The 22,826-nt window shown below is 63.2% G+C and overlaps 1 protein-coding gene across 2 annotated transcripts in view; it reads left to right on the top strand.

Annotated features, from left to right (window-relative positions):
• The window catches only part of OLFM1 (olfactomedin 1), a 38,755-nt gene continuing 17,582 nt past the window's right edge, over positions 1,654-22,826 (top strand). Inside the window, exons 1-3 of one of the 2 annotated variants that reach the window (XM_018056196.1) lie at positions 1,654-2,045; positions 15,913-16,062; positions 22,400-22,555. In XM_018056196.1, the coding sequence (XP_017911685.1) occupies positions 1,980-2,045; positions 15,913-16,062; positions 22,400-22,555 (372 nt within the window). In that variant the 5' untranslated portion in view covers positions 1,654-1,979. Of the gene's footprint in view, positions 2,046-13,794; positions 14,046-15,912; positions 16,063-22,399; positions 22,556-22,826 lie in introns of those variants that run through there. The other variant, XM_018056195.1, reaches the window with a different exon arrangement.

Raw genomic sequence — 22,826 nt, 5'->3', positions numbered from 1 at the left:
ACAATTCACCCACTTAGAGTATACAAGCCGATGGTTTTGGTATATCACATTATCATTTTACCTGTAAAAATTGAATATAGTAAAATATATATTTCCACTCCAGTATTCTTGCTTAGAGAATTCCATGGACAGAGGAGCCTGGTGGGCTACAGTCCGTGGAGTCACAAAGAGTCAGACTTAAGTGAAACAACTTAGCATGCACGGATGCCTTGATTTGCAACATCACCTTGCCGACAGAGGTCTGTGTAGTCAAAGCTGTGGTTTTTCCAGGAGTCGGGTACAGATGTGAGAGTTGGACCATAAAGTGGGCTGAGCACCAAAGAATGGATACTTCCAAATTGTGGTGCTGGAGAAGACTCTTAAAGAGTCCCATGGACTGCAAGATCAAACCAGTCAATCCTAAAGGAAATCAACGCCGAATACTCATTGGAAGGACTGATGCTGAAGCTCAAGCTCCAATACTTTGGCCACTTGACGTGAAGAGTCAACTCATTGGAGAAGACCCTGATGCTGGCAAAGACTGAAGGCAAAAGGAGAAGGGGGCAGCAGAGGACGAGATGTTAGACAGCATCGCTGACTCAGTGGACATGAGTCTGAGCCAGCCTGAGAGACAGTGAAGGTCAGGGAAGCCTGTTGTTGCAGCGCACGGGGTTGCAAAGAGAAGGACACGACTAAGCGGCTGAAACAGCGACAGCCTCGCTCCGGGACTTCCCGCTCTGGCGACCCGTGTGAGTTACACCCCAGGCTCCAGCTTTGCCACCTGTGGTGCAAGAGGCCTGGGCCACTCCACCCCTAACACCCAGTACCAGGGTAGCTTCTCAGAGAACAGCGGTGCTTCGGGACTTCTCCCCTCGAATGGGCATATGATGGAGACTACGGGCTCCAAGACTCGGATCTGGGCTGGGAGTGCCGACACAGAGAGGGGCCAGGAAGAAAGCGCATCTCCTCACAGCTGGAGGGTGGAGTCCACGCCCCTGGGTAAGACAGGAGCCTGCGCTCCGGGGTCTGGAGCCCACCGAACTCTCCTAGGCTCCCAGTTCAGCAAAGGCATCCTGGGTGGGCAGAGTTGGGTCTGTTTCCATCTGAACACACGTGCACACGCCCAGTGCAGACGCACACGCCCGTGCACACCTGCCCCCATGTGTGCAAATGAACCACGAACACAAGGCCAGACCCTCAGCCAAGAGGCCCGCCTGGGGCAGAAGCACCTGCAGGCGACATCTGTTCCCTCTTTGCGCTCTTGCTGGGCACCCGGAAGGACAGGAAGGAGACCCGTGAGGGCCCGCTCTCCAGCTCTGAGTCCATCCCCCTTCAGCTCTCCCCCATCCCCCCTCCCGGCTCCTCAGCTTATCTCACTGAGGCGTGGCCTCCAAGGACACCTCCGGGAGATGGCCAGCCTTTCCATCCTCGGCTTGCGCCCCTCCCTGCTCTGCGTCCACTCTTTGAGTCCAGGGGGGCCCGGATCCCAGAGGCCAGGGGGCCTGGAGCCACTCCGCCCGGCCAGCCAGGGTGGAGTTTTCCCTCCCAGTTAAATTTCCCCCGCCTGCTTGATGTCACATCCTGTCCCGGCTTCCCCGCCGCCGCCCTCCCCACCCCCCGCGCGTGAGCGTGGTGCGCGGGCCCCCCTGCACCTCCCCGCCCCCGCCCCTTCCCCGCAAACTTTTGGCACCCGGGCTGCCCAGCCGCGCGCCCGAGCTCTGCGGGCGCGGGGCCGTCAGGAGGAGGGGCCGAGGAGGGGCGGAGGGGCGGCCTGCCCCGCCCGGCGACCGCGGAGCCGCTCGACTCGCAGGAGATGCAGAGCGGAGGCTCCGCGCAGCAGACCCCGCGCGCCGCCTGCTCCGGGTGCTGAAGGCGCGGGGACACGGCCGGGCGCCGCCGCGGAGCCCGCAGACCGGGAGTGCGTCCGCGTCCACGCAGCCGCCGGCCGCCGAGCACCCAGGGCTCCCCGCACGCCAGGACGTCGGAGGCGGCCGCGAGACATGCAACCGGCCCGGAAGCTCCTCAGCCTCCTGTTCCTCATCCTGATGGGCACCGAACTCACCCAAGTACGTGCATCCAACGCCATTTTTCTCCCTGCGCGCGAGGCGCCCGCCCGGCCCGGAGCCGGCAAAGTCGGGGAGCCGCTCCGCACAGCTCGGCGCCCCCCACCCCCGCCCCGGCCCGGGCGCGGCCGCGGGATTGGGGAGGGGACCAGCTGCACCTGGGATGCAGGAAGGGGCGCAGGCTGACCCCAGACTGCTGCTGTGTCCCCAGGACCCTCAGCCCTGACCCCTTCCTCCTGGACGCCCCGGCTGCCCACTCCCTGCTGAGAAGTTCAAGGGGCAGTGCAGGGGGCCTTTGGGCAGCTATTGTCATCGGGGAGGAGGACCGAGCGGGCGGTCGGAGCCGCTGGCGCGCTCGGAGGCGGATGTGACCCAACTCCCGCCCCTGCATCCCTGTCCCTGGCTACAGTTGTTGCCCTTGGGGCTCCCGAGCTGGCGGTGGGCATGGTGCCGGGAGACCGGACCCGGGAGGGCAAGCCACCGTGTCTGAGGCTTGGGTGCATTGTGGGCTCCATGTGGAGGTTTCGGGGGGAGGTTGTGGCCACATGCGTGGCATGAAGTGAGTGGCGAGCGTGTGTGGGCACCGCTGGGCATTTTAAGTGGACCAGCCATCCCTGAACAATGTATCAATAGAGAGCCTGTCTCGGGCTGGCATTCTCCATTTTCAAATGCATCCGAGAGCTGGCGGGTCTGGGGCGCCGGGCGGGGTGTCACTTTGGCAGCTGGCGGGTCTGGGGAGGCGGGCTGGGTGTTGCTTTGGCACCGGGGTGTTGGCAAGAGGCTGCCAGCTTCGGGAGCCAGGCCGCTCAGAGTGACATTAAAATGCCCTTTCCACGGTGCCACTGTGCCACGATCTGAGCCGGGAGATGCCCTTTGCAGCTGCGAGTCCGGGAGGTGCTGAGGGTGCTGCCAGGAGCTTGGCCCCAGGCACCAGCTGCCCCCAACCCTCCTCTCTTCCCTCTTGCCTCTGCACCTCCCTCCCTCTCAGAATAAAAGAGGAAACAAAAGAGAGAAGAGAGGGTGAGAGGTGGATCGCAGGAGAGAAGGCTCTGGAATAAGCGGCCCTTGTTTTCGCCGGGAAGCGCTTGCTGGTTCCCTGGCTCTGCGGGAGGTGCGTGCGGCCCCAGCCCCAGCCGCGGAGGGTCTGCCTTCGCTAGGAGACCCTGCTGGTGCCACACAGGAAATCAGCCAGGGCCCCTGGAGAGGGTCCACCCAGTCTCCGAGAGAGTTTTCCTGGCTGTGGGGAAGGCCTGGCCGAGGGGCAGACTCGGGCTCTGTGAGTGGACGCTGCATGAATGCGCGTGCCCACGCTCACACACGCTCCCACTCCACGCACACGAGCACACACAGCAGAAAGGAGCCAGGAGGCATGTGCCTGCTTCAGACATCGCGGGGAGGGGACGGCTGGTCTGGGTGCCCTGGAAGTGACCACCCTCGGGCCCTCCAAGCCCTACCGGCCTCCTCAGCTCCAGGCTCCCTGAGTCTCCATTTCCAGCCCTCCTCCAGGGCTTCACTCCTCAGCCTTTTTAAAGGTCCCCTGTCCTTGGAAGAAACTTCTGGTCTAGCTTGGGTTGGAAGCTTTGTCTGGGTGGCGAGAGCTCTTGCCCGTCCACGCTGTCGGCGCTGGACGGCCGAGCGTGGCCAGCCCCTGCACACACACACCTGCAGCCACACCACCCCTTCAGGACCCTGGTCAGCTCCCCGAGGCCGCTGGGCCAGGAAGGGAAACGATGTTGTTTTCTTTGGAAGCTTCCTGTTTGTGAAGCGGAGCTGTAGGATCCCTCAAGGGAATGCCTCCCTCAACACAGCTGAGGGGCAGGGCCCTACCCTCCCGGCCTGCCTCTGAGTCTGTGCTGTGAGAATCTTCCGTCAGAAGCCTAGTATTCCTAATGGGAATGGGATTTTAGAACCGAGGCCCAACTGGCAGAGATTGCTTTAACCGGTCCACGTCTGTGAAGCGGTCAGAGGGTGGCTGGCTTGGCCCCCGTCTCCAGAGACCCCGGCTGCCCTGGCCCCACCCAGGTGGGCTTCTTTGGGGTCAGGCCAGGCGCCTCTCTCCTTTGTCAGACCTCTAAGGCGGGGACTGGGTTTGGAGGTGGGTGTAGGTACAGGGCTGCTGTGAATCTGAGCGCTCCCCAGGGACACCCCTACCCAAGACCCTTGCTTTCTTGATCCCAAAGGGATCCGACTCTGGGAAGCCACACTGCCTGGCGTCAGGAGCGATGGTCCCTGCACGTGTGATGGGTGAATCCCCTCTGGGCTTCAGGACAAGGGGGGCAGCGCAGTGTTGACAGGCCTGGGTGGGCTCCGTCGGCCCCCACCCTCTTCCTCTCCCGCTTCAAGTAAGCTGCCCCCACGCCCGCACCCTCCGTCTCAGGGCCCTTCCGAAGAACGTGGACACAAGGTTCCAGGGCCGCTGTGTCTGTGGATTAGGGCCCGTCCGAATGCGAGCAAGTCGCCCGTGTGGGTGTCACCTGTGCTGCTTGAAGGATTCAGGCAGACGGGCGGGGGGCGGGAGGAGCGCACATGGCCGGGCCATCTGTTCTCGCAACAGCGCGCTTACGATGAGCCACTCAGTCAAACGCCAGCTAGTGATCGATGGCCTACTACGCGCCAGGCTCGTGGGCCCAGATGAACTCTGTCCCCAGAAGGAAAGACGCTTGACTGGGCCTTGTGCTGTAGTTTTTAGGAAGAGGCTGGCGTTCCCAGCTCCTTGAGAAGCACCACCAAAGCTTCCCGGCAGAATGCAGAGCCCGACCGGCGTCTTGGTGGAGGCGCCCTGCCCACCCCAGCCCAGCTCACCTTCCCTTGCAAGAAGCACATGGTCCGCCGTGAGAGGTGGCCGGAAGAGGAGGGCAGCTCTTGACAGTGACCCTGGGCCCAGCTGCCCCTCCCCTCCCGGCCCCACCAGCCACTCTCTGGTGATCTTGAGAAGGGCTCTGAGCTTCAGCCTGAATGTCTGCCCTTTTAAAAGAGGAGCGTGAAGCCTGGTGAGGCTCGAGGACGCCCCCGCTGCCCCCCGCTCCGGCCTGTCCTCCTTTACTGCCAGTGCCCCTCTCTGATACCAGCTGCTCAGGCTTGACTCCGGCACGCCTGGGCTGGCGATGCTGAGTCCAGGCCTGGCCGTCTGGCACACGGGCCACGGTGCTTAGTGGGGGGACTGAGACGCTGCCAAGCCGGCTTGTTCGAGAGGCCCAAGGACTCTGGGATCGGAGTGGAGGGAGCTGAGAGTGCTTTGGAGAAAGGGTGCCGTTTGCACCTGCCGAGCCCAGGCAGGAAGATGGGGAGGGACAGGTGGGCAGGGCTGCTGCACACAGAGGCCACATCACGCAGACGGGCCCAGAACCTCGGCGCACAGCAAAGGAGCACTGAGGGGTTAGCTTTATCTCAGGGGCGAAGTGGAGCCTTTTTCATTAGTCCCCAGGCCGGGCGCGGCCTTTCGGACCCCTTGGGGTGGGGGTTCCATCTGTGAAAGGAGCACAGGGCGCCTCGGAGCGTCAGCTGTCCCTGGGCCGTCGGGGGCCCCCAGGCTTTATGGGGTGACTGGTGACGCTTGCCCGGGGCTTGGTCCGAGAAGAGGTCTGAGTGGCCCCCGGCAGTGGGGTGGGGGTGGGTTCTGTGAGCCGACAGGCAGGTGTCGCAGCGGGGCTGGCATGGAGCTGACTATCAGGACCCTCTCTCTTCAAACCTGTTCTCACCTCCTCACATCCAGCCAGAGTGAAGACCCCAACCCAGCGCCCCGAACAAAGCAAACAAGAATAAAGCTGTCCGTTCAGACAGAAGCATGGATTCTGTCACCTGCTTGAATGGGAGCTGAGGCTCGGCGATCCCACTGGCGTCCTGTCCATCTGCCCCAGGCCCTCACTTCCCCCAGCTCTTTGGTGCACCTGTGCTGGGGTGTTAGTGGTCCAGGGAGTGGGGGGTTCAGGACGGCTGGGCTCGTTCCCTCTACCAGGCAGTTCAGAATGCGTGGAGTTGACTCCGTCTCTGCAGTGAGCTTGGCCACTGCCTCGGGGGCTGGCCAGAGGCTGCCCAGGAGGTGCCCCCGTTTCTGGGCGGGAAGGCCCCGGGACACCCTCTGTGACACCCAGGGGCAGGGCTGTAAATCCCTGTTGTGAGGCAGCTGCTTCCTCTCTGAAAGCAGTGTGTCCCTCGTCCCACCGACTCCAGCCTTCCCCAGTGGGAAGAAAGGTGATGTTCTGCCTTGGGTTGTATTTATTACAAGAGTTACCGGGCCCTGTAATCAGTATTCACACCCAGTGTAAAGTCGTGCAAAACTAATACCTGGCTGAACTGAATTAGATGCACGCCACTGCGGGCGGGGCAGTGGGGACAGGAACTGTTCTCAGCTTTGGGGGGTGCCCCGCGGACACTCTTCACCCCCGGGCAGCAGCCTGAGGTCCCTCCCACGGCGGCCCAGATAAGGGGGGAGAAACCACAGAGGGAGATGCGCCGTCTTCACGTTTTGACACTGTTACATGTCAGAAACTTGGCCAGGAGCTGAAGGCACTAGGGGGGAACCAGTCGTGGGGGTTAATATCCCTGCGTGTCGCTGAGCGCCGGCCCCTCCCCACCGCGGGAGCCTACGCCTCAGCACCCTGAGCCACTGTCCCATCTCCAGACGAGGAGGCCGAGGCGCGGGCGGCGGGTGCTGAGTCACCTGCCCAGTGGCCCAGCGAGTAGGTAGCAGACCCCGGATGCAGCCCAGGTCTGCCGGACACCCGAGTTTGTGTTCTCGTTACAAAAGAGAGAGAAACACAAAGCGCAGAGAATGGCATCGCTGAGAACCAGCAAGGAAGGGGCACCGTCACGCCGGCTCGTGTGGCCTTTGGAAGAGGGTTTGAAAGCCGGGTCTCTAACTGTGTGGCCCAGCGCTCAGCCCGCTCTGGACCTGGAGCTTTGTGAAGGGTCAGCTGCTTCCCGCCCCTGAGCTGGAGAGAGCCGGCAAGCCCTTCATCCCGGGAAGGGGAGGGCGCCTTCGAGGGAGCACTGCTCTCTCCCGCCTAAAGGGAGGCTTCACTCAGGGAGCTGTGCACTGCCCGACTCTGCAAGCATCTGCTCAGGGACTGAGCTCCGGGAAGTGAGAAACAGGACACGGCCCTTCTTGGTCCATGTCCCCTCTGAATCTCCGAACCACCCCCGACACCCGGTTACACTGTTGCGTTTGGTGGGATCTGTAATTTGGGGGGAAGACAGCACTTCTCCGGTGGCTCAGCTGGTAAAGAATCCGCCTGCGGTGCGGGAGACCTGGGTTCGATCCCTCGGTTGGGAAGATCCCCTGGAGAAGGGAAAGGCTACCCACTCCAGTATTCTGGCCTGGAGAATTCCATGGACTGTGTGGTCCATGGAGTTGCAAAGAGTCAGACACGGCTGAGTGACCTTCACTTTTCACTTTCACAGCACAGCTGCAGGAAGGGGGCTCCTCCTTACTAACAGGGCGCCCCCCCTCTCCTGCCCCCAGTTAAACCCCAGGACAAACGCCAGCTGACAGTGGGCCATGGCGACGTTTAGAAGACTTGGGCTTCCCCATCTCCTTGCCCAGGTCTCAGCAGCGGGCGCTTGGCCTGCGTGTTCCTGACGTTCAGGTCACGGCATCTAAAAGCAGACCCTCAGTAAGAGGGGGTGAGTAAGAAGCGTCTCACCCGAGGAGTGCAGGGCAGAGGAGGGAAGGTGCCAAGGCCCCAGGCTCTGTCTCGGGGGAGCTTTCGCCCTGGCGATGCTCCTCTAGGGCGTTCAGTGCACGCAGCATGGTGAGCACGCCCTCCGGGAGCTTAACCCTCCCAGCCCAGGCGTCCCCAGGCGCACCCGGCCCTCACAGGGGGCCCCGGCTTCACAGGATGCTTTGAGGGACTGAAGGTCAAAGAAAGAACAGAGGTGTGTCCGTAGCTATTATCGATGACTTGGCTCTTCACCCCGTGCGCTGGCAGCACGGCAGGACCCTGAGAAAGGGCTGAGAACGCTTCTGCTCTGCTCTGTGACGGGTGGGCGTGCGCCCCGCCCCGCCCTGGGCAGCCCCTGAATCTCGCCGGGTGACTCTGCACGGCTGGAGTCAGTGGCGCGTGGCCCCTGGGGAGAGGGCACTGGCTGAGTGCCCCCCGTAAACAGCTTGAGGGATTTCTCAGGCCAGCTCCACTCGTCAGCAGCGGGGCTGCAGTTTCTGAGGCCAACTCCAGGCTCCCCAGGCAGGGGCTGTGGTCAGCCTGAGATGCTGGTGAGGAGCGCAGAGCGGAGCGTGTGCTCCCCGGAGTGGCCGCGTGCGGAAGCCTCTAGAATCCACCTGCGGGGAGGCCTCTGCTCCGAGCGAGTGTTACATCCTGGGGTGTTTCCTGCGTTCCCAGGCAGACCCCAGAGTTGCCTCTTAGATGTCCTCACAATGACATCACCCTCTAATTCAGGCCAGGGTCAGTTACTTACTCAGCAGAAGCCAGGCTGTCCTCCACTAGGGGTGACGGGGCCCTGCCCAGGAACGGGGACCTGGAGGCATCCGCAGCCCTGGAGCCCAGCCCTGACCCCGGCGCCCTCTGAACTCCCCCGCCCCTCACAGGCCTCTCCTGCGACCAGGCCCCACTTCTACTGGGGGGCCTCACACAAGGTGGGGCCGTGGCTTCTGTCCCCGTCTGGGCCAACGGTCTGAGGCGACGGGTCTGTAAGCAGTGTGGGACTTTCTCGAGCGGGAGCAGAGAAAGTGTGGGCGGCCCAGGGTGGGCCTGGGGCAGCCGGCTCTGCGGGCAGCGACAGCCCCGCTCGCCCTCGGGGAGGCGGCCCCGGCTTGGGGTCTGAAGGCTGTGTGTCCTGATGGTAGAGCGGGAACGCGGGCTTGAGCAGGCGGTAGAGGAAGGACGGTCCGTGGTGGGCCCCTGCAGTGGTCCCCCGCGGCCGCTGGGAGGGCGGCCTCCTCCAGCAGCGGAGGGCCAGGTCCTGCTGCCCCCAGAGCTCCCAGGAGAGCAGGAGGAAGGCAGGGGGGATGGAGCAGAGAGGCTCCGTGCCCCCGCTATCCCCTGCCTCCCCTCGCCTTCTCCCTCTCTCTCCCCTTCCTTCTCCGCGCCCCCACCCCCAGCCACACGCATATACCTGAGGGAAGTAGGATGTTCTTAAACAGCAGAAAGGCCTCCACACTTTCCTCTGGGGCCTGCCTTGGAGCAGGCTGGCCCCTGGCCCTGTAAGTCCCCGCGAGCCCCATGGGCCTGTTTCCTGTCCGTGGAAGGGAGGTGATCAGAGGCGCCTGCCCGACACGCTCCCTCGCCCCGCGGCCCGCCGTGGGGGTCCTCTGTCTGCGACCCGGACCCGCCTGCGAACACCCCTCGTAAGGAGGACAGGCTTAGAGGCGGGAGGGCGCGTCCAGGGTTATGTAACGCCGGTCCCCGCCTGCAAAGCCGGGAGGCCCGGGGATCCTTGCTTCCCATCTGCCGGTGCCTTTGCAAGGAGCCCACCAAGGTCAAGGCTGGGACGGGCTGGCGTGAGGACAGATGACCCAGCCTGCAGGCCCCGCAGGGATCGGGGAGCAGGCAGAGCTCCCCGCCCTCCCCCGGGCTTAGCTGACCGGAGCCCAGCCATGCTCTGGCTGGAGCAGCAGGGGACTGTGCCCGCGGAATGGTGCGCTGGGCAGGTGTCTGTGGCCACGAAGACACGGTGCTCCTGCGCCTCGAGAGCTCTCACCTGGCTCAGGCTGCAGTCTGAATGCTTGTGTCCCCCGCCCCCCACCGCCCACCAAATTGCATATGTTGAGATCCTCACCCCCAGAAGTGAGGGCACAAGGAGATGGGGGCTTCAGGAGTTGCTCTGCCCTCCTGAATGGGATCGGCCCCTCCTGACAAAGCTCGAGAGCCCCGCACCCCTCCCGCCACGTGAGGACGCAGGGAGGAGGGCCCGCACTGGGCCGTGACCACACGGCACTTTGATTTCGGACACTCGGCTCCAGGACTGTAAGCAGGAAACATCCGCTGTTCATCAGCCACCCTGCTGCTGGTCTCAGACTGCCCCAAACACCGTGACATCCGAGGGGTGGAGGTGGACGGTGTCTTTGAGCCTGACCCTGACCCTGGGAGAGGGGCTCCTCATGTGACCTTGGGCAGGTCTTGTCATCTTTCTAAGCCCCAAACGCCTTCTCTGTAAAGCCAAGCCACCCTGGCACCATCCCGAGGGCATCCGTAAGGATTCTGTGAGCCGCTTGCTTCGTGTGAGGGTGTCTGGGGCGCAGTACCTGCTCTATTAGTCCAAAGACGGCTATTCAGGGCTGCGAGTGTGAGTGAGCCCTGGCTCAGGGAGGGCTGTGTAGGAGCTGGGGTTCCGGTCCCTTGTAAGGAACACTCGGTGTTGGCCAGCGCCACGGAGCCTTTAATCCATAGGCCTCCACCCTTCAACAAGCCACAGTGTGCCTTTGGAAATGCTGTGTAGCTTCTAAATCAAATTACACTTGCTGAGGCTTCTCACGTGACCCTTTCCAAATGCATTAAAAGCAGTCGTCTCTCCTACTGAATCACAGATCCCGGACACTGGAGAGGACCCGGGTGGGGGTTAGATGGGAGTGACCTGCCTTGACCCTCCCAGTGGTGAGAGCCGCACGTTGTCGGCTGCAGAAGCGCAGGTGTGGCTCAGAGCAGCGGGGGTGCAGGGTCCCCGCGGGGGAGCCGGCTGCGTCCACCGCACAGCCCAGTGCCGTCCACACACTCTGGGAGGGGAGGCTGGAGCAGTGCGTCTATCCGAGTCTATGTAGCGAGCTGACCGGTGATGAGATGATGGCTAGGATTTAAGGGCGTCCGGTGGGTGTGAGTCAGCTTTCCTCTCGTCCCTCTCAATGCTCTGAGCTCTGGGGGATCAGCTTAGTTCCCAGGGAGCTGTAGGAATTCCAAGGTGCAGCCCGCGTTTGACAAGCAGGTGTGAGTAACCCAAAGCTTTTTAAAGGACTCTTGTCAGCCATGTCTTATGGGGATGCCATGGACGCCTTCAGGCTCCCCTTCAGGACTGCAGGCTCAGGAGAAATATGATAAGGGGGTTTCAAGTCTCCAGGCTGGCCCTAACTGACTGCCCTCTGGTGCATCTGGGAGGGCCCAGGGCCAGGAGAGCAGGGGTGGGCTGGCCCCTCAACCTTGTTGGGGCGGGGGGGGGGGGGGGGCGGATCTAGTCCCAGCAGGTCTTGGGAGCAGGACTTGGCTCCATTGGTGCAAATGACCTGGATTTCATTTCCTCCACTGAACAGCCCAGCCAGGCTGGCTCTCTTCTAATTTAGAGTACCCATTGTAAATCCCCTGGGACACTACTGTCATGAAATCAGATCAGAAGTTCTTCAAGATCAGAAGAGGTTTTTTTTTCTTTTTCACCCTCTGCGTCTGCACGTTTGGCGCTCACCTTCCTAGAACAGCTCTGGGTGTTGCGAGTTGTTTCACTTCCAGCAGCGCTTCCTCCGTTTTCGTATGTCTGTACCAACGGCATCTCTTGTGGGTGGTCTTTAGCAAAAAGCAGCTCTAAGGAGAGGCAGCGGGGGTGTCTGGGGGTGTCAAATCCCAGCTCGGTCCCATGCCCACGCGTCAGTTGCCCCACTGAGGGTCCCCTCCGAGCGCTGGGTCTTCTGCAAAGCGGGCGTGACGAGGGCGGGCACCCCTCCTGGCCACCATGTCTGCTCTTGCGCTGACTCACTGAAGCCTTGCACACCCTGCTGTTACGCCCTTTACAGGTGGGGAAACTGAGGCACGGGAGGGCTAATTACCTTGGCTGAGGTCTCACAACCAGTCAGGTCTCACAACCAGTCAGAGGCAGAGAACCCAGGCTGCCCACACCCAGGCTGTCTGGCCGCAGAATCTGAACACACAGAGACCACTCGAGCCACCTGTCTCGGTCAGTTGGCCGGTTGTTGGGAGGTTTTTGTTCCTGCACGGTGCTGGGAGTCTGCTCCGCCGCGCTGGTGTTGTTTCTGAGCTGGGGGTTACAGCGGCTGCACCGCGCGTCGCGGCCGTGATTGGGGTCTGCACCGCGTCGTGCACAGGGAGGTGATAAGAGCCTGCTGCTTCCCGACTGTCAGGGTTTTGCAGACACCAGCCTCGGGTGGGATCTGCAGGGTCCCAACAAAGCAGGGGTGCGTGTCCTTCTGCAGCGGGAAGAGGGGTGTGAATGATTTGGGTCGGCACAGCTCGCGGCCCTAAATCGGTGTTGACCGTTCACTGAAGGAGAGAGGAGGCAGGCGTGGAGGACGGCCGCCCCCTCACCTGGCGGGCCGCACTGGCGGCCTGGATGCCCGCAGAGCCTGCAGTACCCGCCGGCACTGGGAGATGGCGCCCTTCCCCAACTCTTGAAATTCTCTGCCTGCCACCCGAAGGCTGCCTCAGATCCCTGCTCTAAGCAGAAAAACAAGCCCAAGGCGCCCCTTCGGCTCCGCGCTCAGGCCAAGGCCGCCCTGGCTTAGAGTCCTCTGTCCCTGGGAGCAGAGTGGAGCCCGGGAAGGCAGCGTCCCTCCACGGTGGCCCGGGAAGCCCGCCCCTTCCCGCCTCTGTCCGCCCGTCTGGCCCGCCGGGAAGGGAGATCGATTTCCACGCAGACAGTGGCGCGGGGCGCTGTCCTCCCCACACGGCAGGGAGGCTTAGCTGGGTGGCCTGGAGGAGTGCCTTTCTTCTCCGTTGGAAGCCGCCTGCAAACTCTGAAGCCCTGTTAAGGCGTATGACCCACTCACGTTTGTGCTGCGGAGGGGCCTTCACAAGTCCCGGCACGGATGCTGCCAAGGGCTGGGGAGTGGTGCCAGCCTGCCCTGCCCCCCTGCCCCTCTGCCTGGGCACCAGCTCCCCCCACCCCACAACCCTGAGGAGGAACCAGTGAGAAAAGGCGCCCCTGGCCCCCAGGCCTTTGACCACCAGGTCCCCACCACCTGGACCACACTCACCCCGGGTGGGGCCGCGTTAGCAACCCCGCTCGGAGGCCTGAGCCCCTAACCCACGCCCAGCTCCTGCCCCGCCACCGCATGCCCACACCCTTCACAACCTGACCCGGGAGCCCGCACCGGGCAGAGCCAGGGCTGCCAGCAAAGGCCTGCGGGGTCCCAGCTGCCCAGGACTCCCAGAGGGGCCTCTCTGCTTCCCTCGGCCCCTCTGCCAGCACCAGAGCTGGAGACCCCCGCCACGAGCTGCGTTTGGAGCCAAGTGTCTGGCTGTCTGGGTTTCTGCTGGGCTTCGGGGGGGCTGCGGGGCTGGAGGGGGCCTGGAACCACCACCTAGCAGGCCTCCAGCAGCCGGGCTAAGAGCGACCTGGCTGGGTGGGTGGGTGGGCGGGTGGGGTCTCAGAACCGTGCCCGGGCCTAGCTGGCCGGCGGCCTTGAGGGTGGAAGAGCGGAGGCCCGCCCAGCCCGTGCGCCAAGGCCGCCGTGTTTGAGGGCGGATTTTGATGACTTGCGGGGCGGTGGTCTGTCTTTCCTCGCGGTCGACGGGGCTCTGCAGACCTCGCTGCCAGCAGCCAGGGGGCGGCGGGGAGCCGGAGTGGAGAGGAAAAATCCACCCATTTCCTGGGCAGATTGCGTCGGCCGCCGCCCGGCCGTGTCCCCGCCTCCTGGCCGCGGCCCCCGCGCGCAGCCCGCGCGGCACTCAGAGCCGGAGCCGGAGCCCGAGCCGGCGGCCCTTCCCGGCGGCGGGCGGGCGGCAGCGGACGGCGGGCAGCGGCGAGGCGGCCACTCTCCCGGGCGCCCGGGGCGGCGCGGCCATGGCCGGGGCGCGCGGGGCGGCGGCGGCGGCGGCGGCGGGCGGGCGGCGGCGGGCGGAGGGGGCGCGGGGACACGGCCGGGCGCCCCTGCCCGCCGCGGTGCCCGCCGCCTGAAGGCTGCCCGGGGCGCGGAGCCGGCGCCAGCGCGGCGCGGGCGCAGGAGGCGTTCCCGGCGCGATGTCGGTGCCGCTGCTCAAGATCGGGGTTGTGCTCAGCACCATGGCTATGATCACCAACTGGATGTCCCAGACGCTGCCCTCGCTGGTGGGCCTCAACACCACCAAGCTCTCGGCGGCCAGCGGCGGGACGCTCGATCGCAGCACCGGCGTAAGTGCGCCCGCCGCCCGCCCTGCCGGGCCTCCTCCCCGCTCCCTCCCGCTCCCCAGCCCCGGGCGAGCGCGCGCCGCGGTGGCGACCCTGCTCCCCGCACCCGCAGCCTCGGCCACTCTGCCGGTCGCGGGCCCCTCTGTGTGGCGCTTCCCGCCTCGGTCCGGTCCCCTCGCAGGGGCCTCCCGAGAGCCTGCCAGGGACTCAAGAGGCTGGGAGTCCGCATTCAACTAATACGTCCCTTGTTGACAAGGTTTGGAAACTGAGGCAGGGGTCTTGAGGACTTGTCCAAGGTCACTCCGCAAGTCAGGGGGAGACGCGGTGGCCCCCGTCCTGCCGGGTCCGGTCTAGGCTCGGAGCTGAGCCCGCCCCACTTGGCAAAAGCCGGACTGGACCGGCGGAGTGCGGTCCGGGCGGGCGGGCGGGCTAGGAGCTCCAGCCCTCGGAGTCCCGAGGCGCCTTTCTCCCCAGCCCAGGCGGAGGTCCCCGGGTCCCCGCGGCGGAGGGTGCGAAGGGGCCGGTCGGGGCCCGGGCGTGGGGGGTGCGCGGCCGCGGGACTCGCCCCTCGCCCTCCGCGTCCCCTCCCGCCCTGCCTCCCCAGGCGCTTCTCGTCCCTTCTCGGTGCCCTGGGGGAGGGGGCGAGCGGCGGGCCGGCCCTGGGCTCGGCGGACTCAGGTGGCGGCGGGAGCGGGGCGGGCGGAGGAGAGGGCGCGCCCCAGGCCGGCTCTCTCGGCGGAAAGGAGAGGTGAAGGACACGCGCCCCTCTCCCGCTCCTCCTTCGGCGGTGAAGGGCGCCGTGCTCTGAGGGGGTCTCCCGGTGACCCCTCTGGCGCCGGCGCCCGTTCACCTCATCTGCCCTCCTGAGGCCTGCACGCCGCCGTCTCCTTCCTGATGACTTTGTTCCTGCCCCGAGGTCCTGTGCCCCTGGGGCTGGAAATGAATGAAATGGCAATGTTTGTACCCTGGACTCCGTCCACCCAACTTCTCCCCATCCCCACGCTAAAAATAGCAGGGAGGTGACCTGCGGCCACCCGGCAGGCCGCAGGATCTGTGCTCAGGGGTGAGTTTTCAGACGGTAGTGTCCGCCCCGGGTACCTGGCAGTCGGGACCCCCTGAGCTGGGCTGCGAGGTGACACCAGCTATGTCCGCGTGTCAGCGGCCGTGTGCAGCTCAGGGGTTGTGAGGGTGCTGGGGCGCACCTCGGGGCTGAGGCTGGGTGTCACCAGCAGCTTGGCGGCATCTGCCAAATGGCTCGTGGGCGGCAGCCTGCGTGGGGTGGAAGCCCAGCATCCCCTCGGGGGCCTTCGCCAGCTGGGCAGCGGACGCGGCCGGGGCCTGGGGTCATCCCAGCTCGCAGCTAACAGGCAGCTGGATCCTGGCTGTTCCTCTCCAGCTTCAGGGAGCAGCGGAGCGCGACTGCGCCAGCCGCCCCTGCTGGCCTTACGGGAGGAGATCTTATTTCTGAATTACGTGCGGCTGTGACTCAACCAGCCTTCCCTTGCTTCCCTGCCTCGCTCCTCACCCAGCTCGCGGCCTCTGCTCTCCCCTCCCTTCCACCGAACCTGTCAGCTGGGTCAGGCGCCAAAACTCTAAACATCCCCTAAGTTTAAAAATCCCTTGAATTAAAAAATATGTTTGAAAGAGCCGTGCCTGTTAGACTCCCTTCCAGCCCTGGGGATCCTGATGGAAGACTATCTGGGTTGCTCCCCCCGTGCGCTCCCCCCCACCCCGCCACGGCCAGCAGCTGTCTTTGGGCCGCTTTTTTTCTGCCCTTTCCCGGGGGGCTGGGCGTGGACGGTCATGCACGGCGCGATGTTCTCTGGTCTCACTTTCTCTCCCTCCCTCTCCCTCGCCCCCTGCCCCCCAGGTGCTGCCCACCAACCCTGAGGAGAGCTGGCAGGTGTACAGCTCTGCCCAGGACAGTGAGGGCAGGTGTATTTGCACAGTGGTCGCCCCCCAGCAGACCATGTGCTCACGGGATGCCCGCACGAAACAGCTGAGGCAGCTACTGGAAAAGGTGAGTCTGTGGGGCGCGTGGCTCTGTGTGTGTCTGTGTCTGCGTGTGCCCCCGCGCTGGCAGCAAGGCGTGGCAAGCCTGCAGAGTGCCTCCCAGCTCCCAGGCCTGGCCCTCCCCCCGCACGGCCCGCTGGGAATATTGGTGAATGGATGAAATGGAGGGAGGGAGGGAGGGAGGAGACTGCCCTGGCCTACCCCGAGTCGGGGGAGTATCTCCGCCCAGAGCCACACGGGCGGAGCGAGGGGGTGTGCGGGCCTCTCTGCCACACCACCACCTGGGGCTCACGCCCACAGCCTGGGGTCCAGAGGGCCAGAGCTGTCCCCGAGCCACACCTGGAGCACTCCCGTGCTCCCGGGAGCAGGGCCACGGTGGGGGGCTTTTCCCTGCTTCTGGGTGGTTGGACTGAGAGATGGCCAGGAGGTGATCACTCCTGTGGACGCCCTCCTGCTGCAAAAGCGGGTTAAGTCACCACCTTTGTGACCCGCCTGGGAACAGCACGTGCAGGTCTGATCTGCTCTTTCGGCTGCTCCTCACAAGAGCCGGGTGAAGCTGGTGAGATCTTCACCATTTCCCCATTTCAAGACGTGGAATCTGGGTGCAGGGTGGTGGGCTGACTACCCCAAGGTAGACAGCCGGCGAGCAGGGGTGCCAGCTCTGAGCCTGCCCCGGCGCCCCCTGCCCCCCATGGAGGCCGGTGCCCTGGATCACGGCCATCCCGCCTCCCAGGACAGTCCACACGGGAGCCCTGGGGTCTCAGAACCTGAGTGCCAGGTTTCCCGGGAGCTCCTGGGGGCGGGGGCAGAGCACAGCCCTTCTGCTCCATCACCACCCGCCCCAGAGAGACGGCGTGTGGCACCTCGGGACCCTCACTCACCAAACGCATGCAGCACGCATGAACATACGTGTGCAGCTGCACACAGGCACACACGGACACCACACGCGGCTGCACACACACACGGACACCACACGCAGCTGTACACACAGATACACACGGATACCACATGCAGTTGTACACACAGATACACATGGACACTACACGCAGCTGTACACACAGATACACATGGATACCACATGCAGCTGTACACACAGATACACATGGACACTACACGCAGCTGTACACACAGATACACACGGATACCACATGCAGCTGTACACACAGATACACACGGATACCACATGCAGCTGTACACACAGATACACATGGACACTACACGCAGCTGTACACACAGATACACACGGATACCACATGCAGCTACACACACACACACAGACACCACACGCAGCTGTACACACAGATACACACGGATACCACATGCAGCTGTACACACAGATACACATGGACACTACACACAGCTGTACACACAGATACACATGGACACTACACGCAGCTGTACACACAGATACACGGACACCACATGCAGCTTCACACACACACACACGGACACCACATGCAGCTGTACACACAGATGCATGGACACCACATGCAGCTACACACACACACACAGACACCACACGCAGCTGTACACAGACACATACACGGACACCACATGCAGCTGTACACACAGATACACACAGACACCACATGCAGCTGTACACACAGATATACGGACACCACACGCAGCTGTACACACACACAGACACGGACACCACATGCAGCTGTACACACAGATACACACAGACACCACATGCAGCTGTACACACAGATACACGGACACCACACGCAGCTGTACACACACACATACACGGACACCACATGCAGCTTCACACACGCACACAGATACCACACGCAGCTTCACACACACACACACACGGACACCACATGCAGCTGCACACACACACACACGGACACCACATGCAGCTGTACACACAGATACACACAGACACCACATGCAGCTGTACACACACAGATACACAGACACCACATGCGGCTGTACACACAGATACATGGACACCACATGCAGCTATACACACAGATACACACGGATACCACATGCGGCTGTACACACACAGATACACGGACACCACATGCAGCTGTACACACAGATACACGGACACCACATGTGGCTATACACACACACACACACTCATATACACATACCCCACACACATACACACATACATATACACATGGTCACATGCACACCTCACAAGGACACACACACACCACACACATCACACGTAAACACACGCACGTGCACCGCAGAGACACACACGTATACACACATCATACACACATCACATACGAGCGCTCACTTATACACACACATACACCACACACCCCAGGAAAGCCGTGGCTCCCCGTCAGCTGGGCAGCACAAGCTGTGGAGGAGGGGCGCGGGGGCGCGGGGCCTGCCCTGGGGCATGGGGGCCTGCCCTGGGGGGCGCGGGGCCTGCCCTGGGGGCGCGGGGGCCTGCCCTGGGGGGCGCGGGGCCTGCCCTGGGGGCATGGGGGCCTGCCCTGGGGGGCGCGGGGCCTGCCCTGGGGGCATGGGGGCCTGCCCTGGGGGCGCGGGGCCTGCCCTGGGGGCGCGGGGCCTGCCCTGGGGGCGCGGGGGCCTGCCCTGGGGGGCGCGGGGCCTGCCCTGGGGGCGCGGGCCTGCCCTGGGGGCGCGGGGCCTGCCCTGGGGGCATGGGGGCCTGCCCTGGGGGCGCGGGGCCTGCCCTGGGGGCATGGGGGCCTGCCCTGGGGGCGGGGGCCTGCCCTGGGGGCAGGGGGCCTGCCCTGGGGGCGCGGGGGCTGCCCTGGGGGCGCGGGGCCTGCCCTGGGGGCATGGGGGCCTGCCCTGGGGGCGCGGGGGCCTGCCCTGGGGGCGCGGGGCCTGCCCTGGGGGCATGGGGGCCTGCCCTGGGGCGCGGGGCCTGCCCTGGGGGCGCGGGGCCTGCCCTGGGGGCGCGGGGGCCTGCCCTGGGGGCGCGGGGGCCTGCCTGGGGGGCGCGGGGGCCTGCCCTGGGGGCGGGCCTTCCTTGAGGGGCGGGCCTTCCTTGGGGGGTGAGCCTTCCTTGGGGGCACTGGAGGCCCGGCAGCCTGCCCAATCTGTCCAGTTCAGTGCAGGCTCAGCGCATCTACAGCCCCTCACACAGGTTCTGGCAAAGCAGGCCCTCTCTGGAAATCAGGAGGGCAGGGTGGGGGCTTCCTGGAGCTCTGCCCTCTGGAAGGGGCTGGGGAGGGGCCTCGGCGCCCCGCCCCGGGCAGGAGGCTGGCTGCCCTCGAAGACCCCGTGCGCTTTGCTCCACCATCTTCAGCCACCCCAGTAAGTCACGGTAAAAGAATTAAACAAAAATGCATGTAACAGGTTTCACACACATTTATTACCAGCAAACTAGACCAGAGCCTAATTGGGCCTTTAATTATTCATGATTGTGGAAGAGGGAGTGGAGCTCTGAGGGGCCGTGGGGGCTGGCGGGCGGCCGCTCGAGCCCTGCTGGGAACCCTGGCCTCAGAGGCGCCTCCTGCCCGTGTGTCTGCCCAGCACAGCTGCTGAAAAATTTAGAGCCCGATTGTACAGTGTCCTGGCAGGCACTGTGCTCTGAAGCAGAAGCCGTCCTCAGTGTGTGGGGGGCCTCCCACCCCTCCTCCTCTTTCCTTCTGAGCGTCTGTTCTCTCCCTGGGACTGGGGTCCTGTTAAAATCCACCCCAGATCTTCCGAAAGGGGAGCCTTGCTGCTGCTTTGCTGAGGCCTGCAGTCTCGGAGGAGCCTGACCCCAGTGTCCCCTGATCGCAGCCCCCGGCCCACCCCCCTGCATTAGAGCCTCAGGCCCTGTTGTCTGTGAAGAAGCTCAAGGCCCAGAATTTGAGAGAGTGGGCTCTGGAGCCAGTCAAGGCCCTGCCTGGTGGCTGTCTGCTGTGTGGCAGTTGCCAAGTCACTTAACTTCTCTGAGCCTTGTTCTCCTCTGTGATGAGACTTGAAATAGCGCCTGCCTCCCAGGGTTTTGTAAAGATCAGATGAGATCCAGAGCCCAGTGCCTGAGACCAAGAAATGTCCCATAAACACTAGTGGGCGGGGTCCCCTCCAGGCCAGAGGTGTCTGCCCCTCGGGTTGCTGCCGCCCTGCCCGTCTCAGCCCCTGTGGCCACCTTAGGCGGGATGGGGAAGGGGTACCCTGTGCCGTTGGCAGCCATGTGACCCTGAGCTCCTCAGTTGGCCTCTGGGGACACGTCCTACGAGGGGGGGATGGGCGCGCTCAGTGGAGGGCCTCCAGACTGCGGGTCTGAGGCCCAGGGGCCTGACTGCCACCTGGGGCTGGATCATCTGCTCTGATTGGAGGGAAAGGGAGGCGCTCGCCCAGCCTGGGAAGGACTGGCAGTGGGCAGGAGGGCTCTATAGGGCAGATGAGTAGCTTGACATCTTTAAAATGTGTTTCCCAAATTTAAAATTTGATTTAAAACCATTTAAATTCATTAAGACAGGACTTTCCCGTAGCTCAGACAGTAAAGAACCTGCCTGTGATGTAGGAGACCCAGGTTCGATCCCTGGGTCGGGAAGTTCCTCTGGAGAAGGGAATGGCAATCCACTCCAGTGTTCTTGCCTGGGGAATTCCATGGACAGAGGAGCCTAGCAGGCTACAGTCCGTGGGGTCGCAAAGAGTCAGACTTGACTGACCGACTAACACACACACAGACACGTTAACAGCACCCTTCTCTGGCATTTGAACAGCCGGGAGGGCTATGTGTGGCCTGAGAAGGCCAGGCTGAAGCCAGCGAGGGCCTGGCCATTTCTGTGCAGCAGAGTCTAGTCAGCAGCCTTGTGGGTTCTGCTGTGGCTTCAAGAGTCCACCCAGGAGAGGGAGGGGGAGCAGCGGTCTTGACTGCAGCTGCCATTTCTGTTCCCTCCTCCCGCTGTGGCCGCGCCTTAGAGGCTGGACCCTGTGTGCTGGTAACAGGTGTGAACGAGGCCCTTACACCTCCCTCCTGGTGGCTGAGACAGGGATGTGAGTGGCTGCTGTGCAGGCCTGGTGCCAACAAGGTGACAGTGTTTCCAAGTGGTGTGTGGCCACTTCTGGCTTGGCACATTAAGGAGGCCTCCCTGGAGGAGGTGGCAGTTGGGCTGGGCCTGGAAGGATAAAGGAAATACAGATTTCCTCAGAAGTCCACAGTTACTCAAAGAGACAGAACAGAACAGACCGCTGGGGTCGGGGGAGATGGGGGACAGGAAGCCTGAGGCAGTAGAGCAAATATATTTCAGTTCCCCCCGAAGCATCTAAAGAGAAAGGGTCAGAGGGCGTCATAGTCATCTACGTGCTGTGTGTTATAAACCTGAAATTTTAAACCGAATTCTTGTGTGTCACTCTCAAGTAACAAGCCATAGAACCCCAGGCATTCTTCAGCGCCAAGTTGAGCGGCGTCAGTTCTTCCCACTGAGAAGCCTCTTGGTCTTTTATTTGGTGGGGGGACTTCTTTTACTGACCAGGCAAAGCTGAGCCTCACACCCCAAACGATTTTGTTCCGAAAAGGGCGGGTATCTGCAAATTCAGGAAAAAACATAAAATCAGAAATGAAGATTTGCGATTATGGAGTTATCTTCCCGCTAGTGATTGGATTCAATTCTGAGAAAGTGACCCAGACAGCAACTGTGCACCGCTTTCCTCCTCCCCGCCACCCTGAATGCATGGGCGCAGAAGGGCAAGCCAGTTTCCTGAAAATAGAATGCTCTGGCAGTAGCTTTTCTTTTAAGCTCTCTGGAACCCTGTTGAATATTAAAGTTTCATCTCGAGGCTAGACTCAATTCAGATCTGCCTGTAAAGATGTGGAACGGCGGTTCTTCCTTTGCTGAGTGAGTGATCCCTGACTTTGTGTTCTGAATGTGCATGTTTGCGGAGCAGCCATGTGCCTGATACCGTGGGGTGTGCTGGATGGTGTGTGAGACGCGGGAGCAGGCAGCCCGTCCCCTGCGCCGAGCACCGAGCCGTGCCCTCAGCCCTCTCAGCGGGACACCCTGGGGTTCAGGGGGAGAGAGCTGTGCCTGGAGGCAGAGGAGCCCCGCCTGCTGTTCACGTTTGTTGGCGATTGTGCCTGATGGATTTCATCCCCCGCAGAATAGACGCAATCGCCTGTCCCCCCGAAGGAAAAAGCCACCCAAAGCCGTAAGCCTGGAGCTTTGACCAACAGGGAGCCAGAGGCCCCTGCACCCTGGTTGTAAGAACACATCCTGGAAGATGGCAGAGGAAGTGTTGGCCAGACTGTTTGCTCTGTTCCGGGGTTCTTGCTCATAACAGCCCGATACTCCTGACAGACGAGTCAAGCCAGGCCCAGGCCGCCTCTGGCTCCCGGCGCTGGCAAATGCCATCTTGGGCACCCGCCGTGCACGCCTTCCCTGAACCTCTTTGTTGCCTTCTGGCAGGTGCAGAACATGTCGCAGTCCATAGAGGTCCTGGACCGGCGGACCCAGAGGGACTTGCAGTACGTGGAGAAGATGGAGAGCCAGATGAAGGGGCTGGAGTCCAAGTTCAGACAGGTGGAGGAGAGCCACAGGCAGCACCTGGCCAGGCAGTTCAAGGTACCGTGCGGCTCCCGCGGCCCCCCCTCCCCTCCCTCCCCCTCCTCCCTCCCCTCCCTCCCCCATCTCTCCCTCCCCCCTCCCTCCCCTCCCCCTCCTCCCTCCCTCCTTCCTTCCCTCTCCCCCTCCCTCTTCTACCTCTCCTCCTCCCCTATTCTTCCCCTCCCCCCTCCCCATCTCTCCCCTCCCCCTCTCTCCCCTCCCCCTTTCTCCCCTCCCCCATCTCTCCCCTCCCCCCTCCCCTCCCCCTTTCTCCCCTCCCCCCTTTTCT

Source organism: Capra hircus, chromosome 11 (assembly GCF_001704415.2).
Source record: "Capra hircus breed San Clemente chromosome 11, ASM170441v1, whole genome shotgun sequence".
Classification (NCBI taxonomy): domain Eukaryota; kingdom Metazoa; phylum Chordata; class Mammalia; order Artiodactyla; family Bovidae; genus Capra; species Capra hircus.
This window is presented reverse-complemented; position numbering and strand designations above follow the sequence as displayed.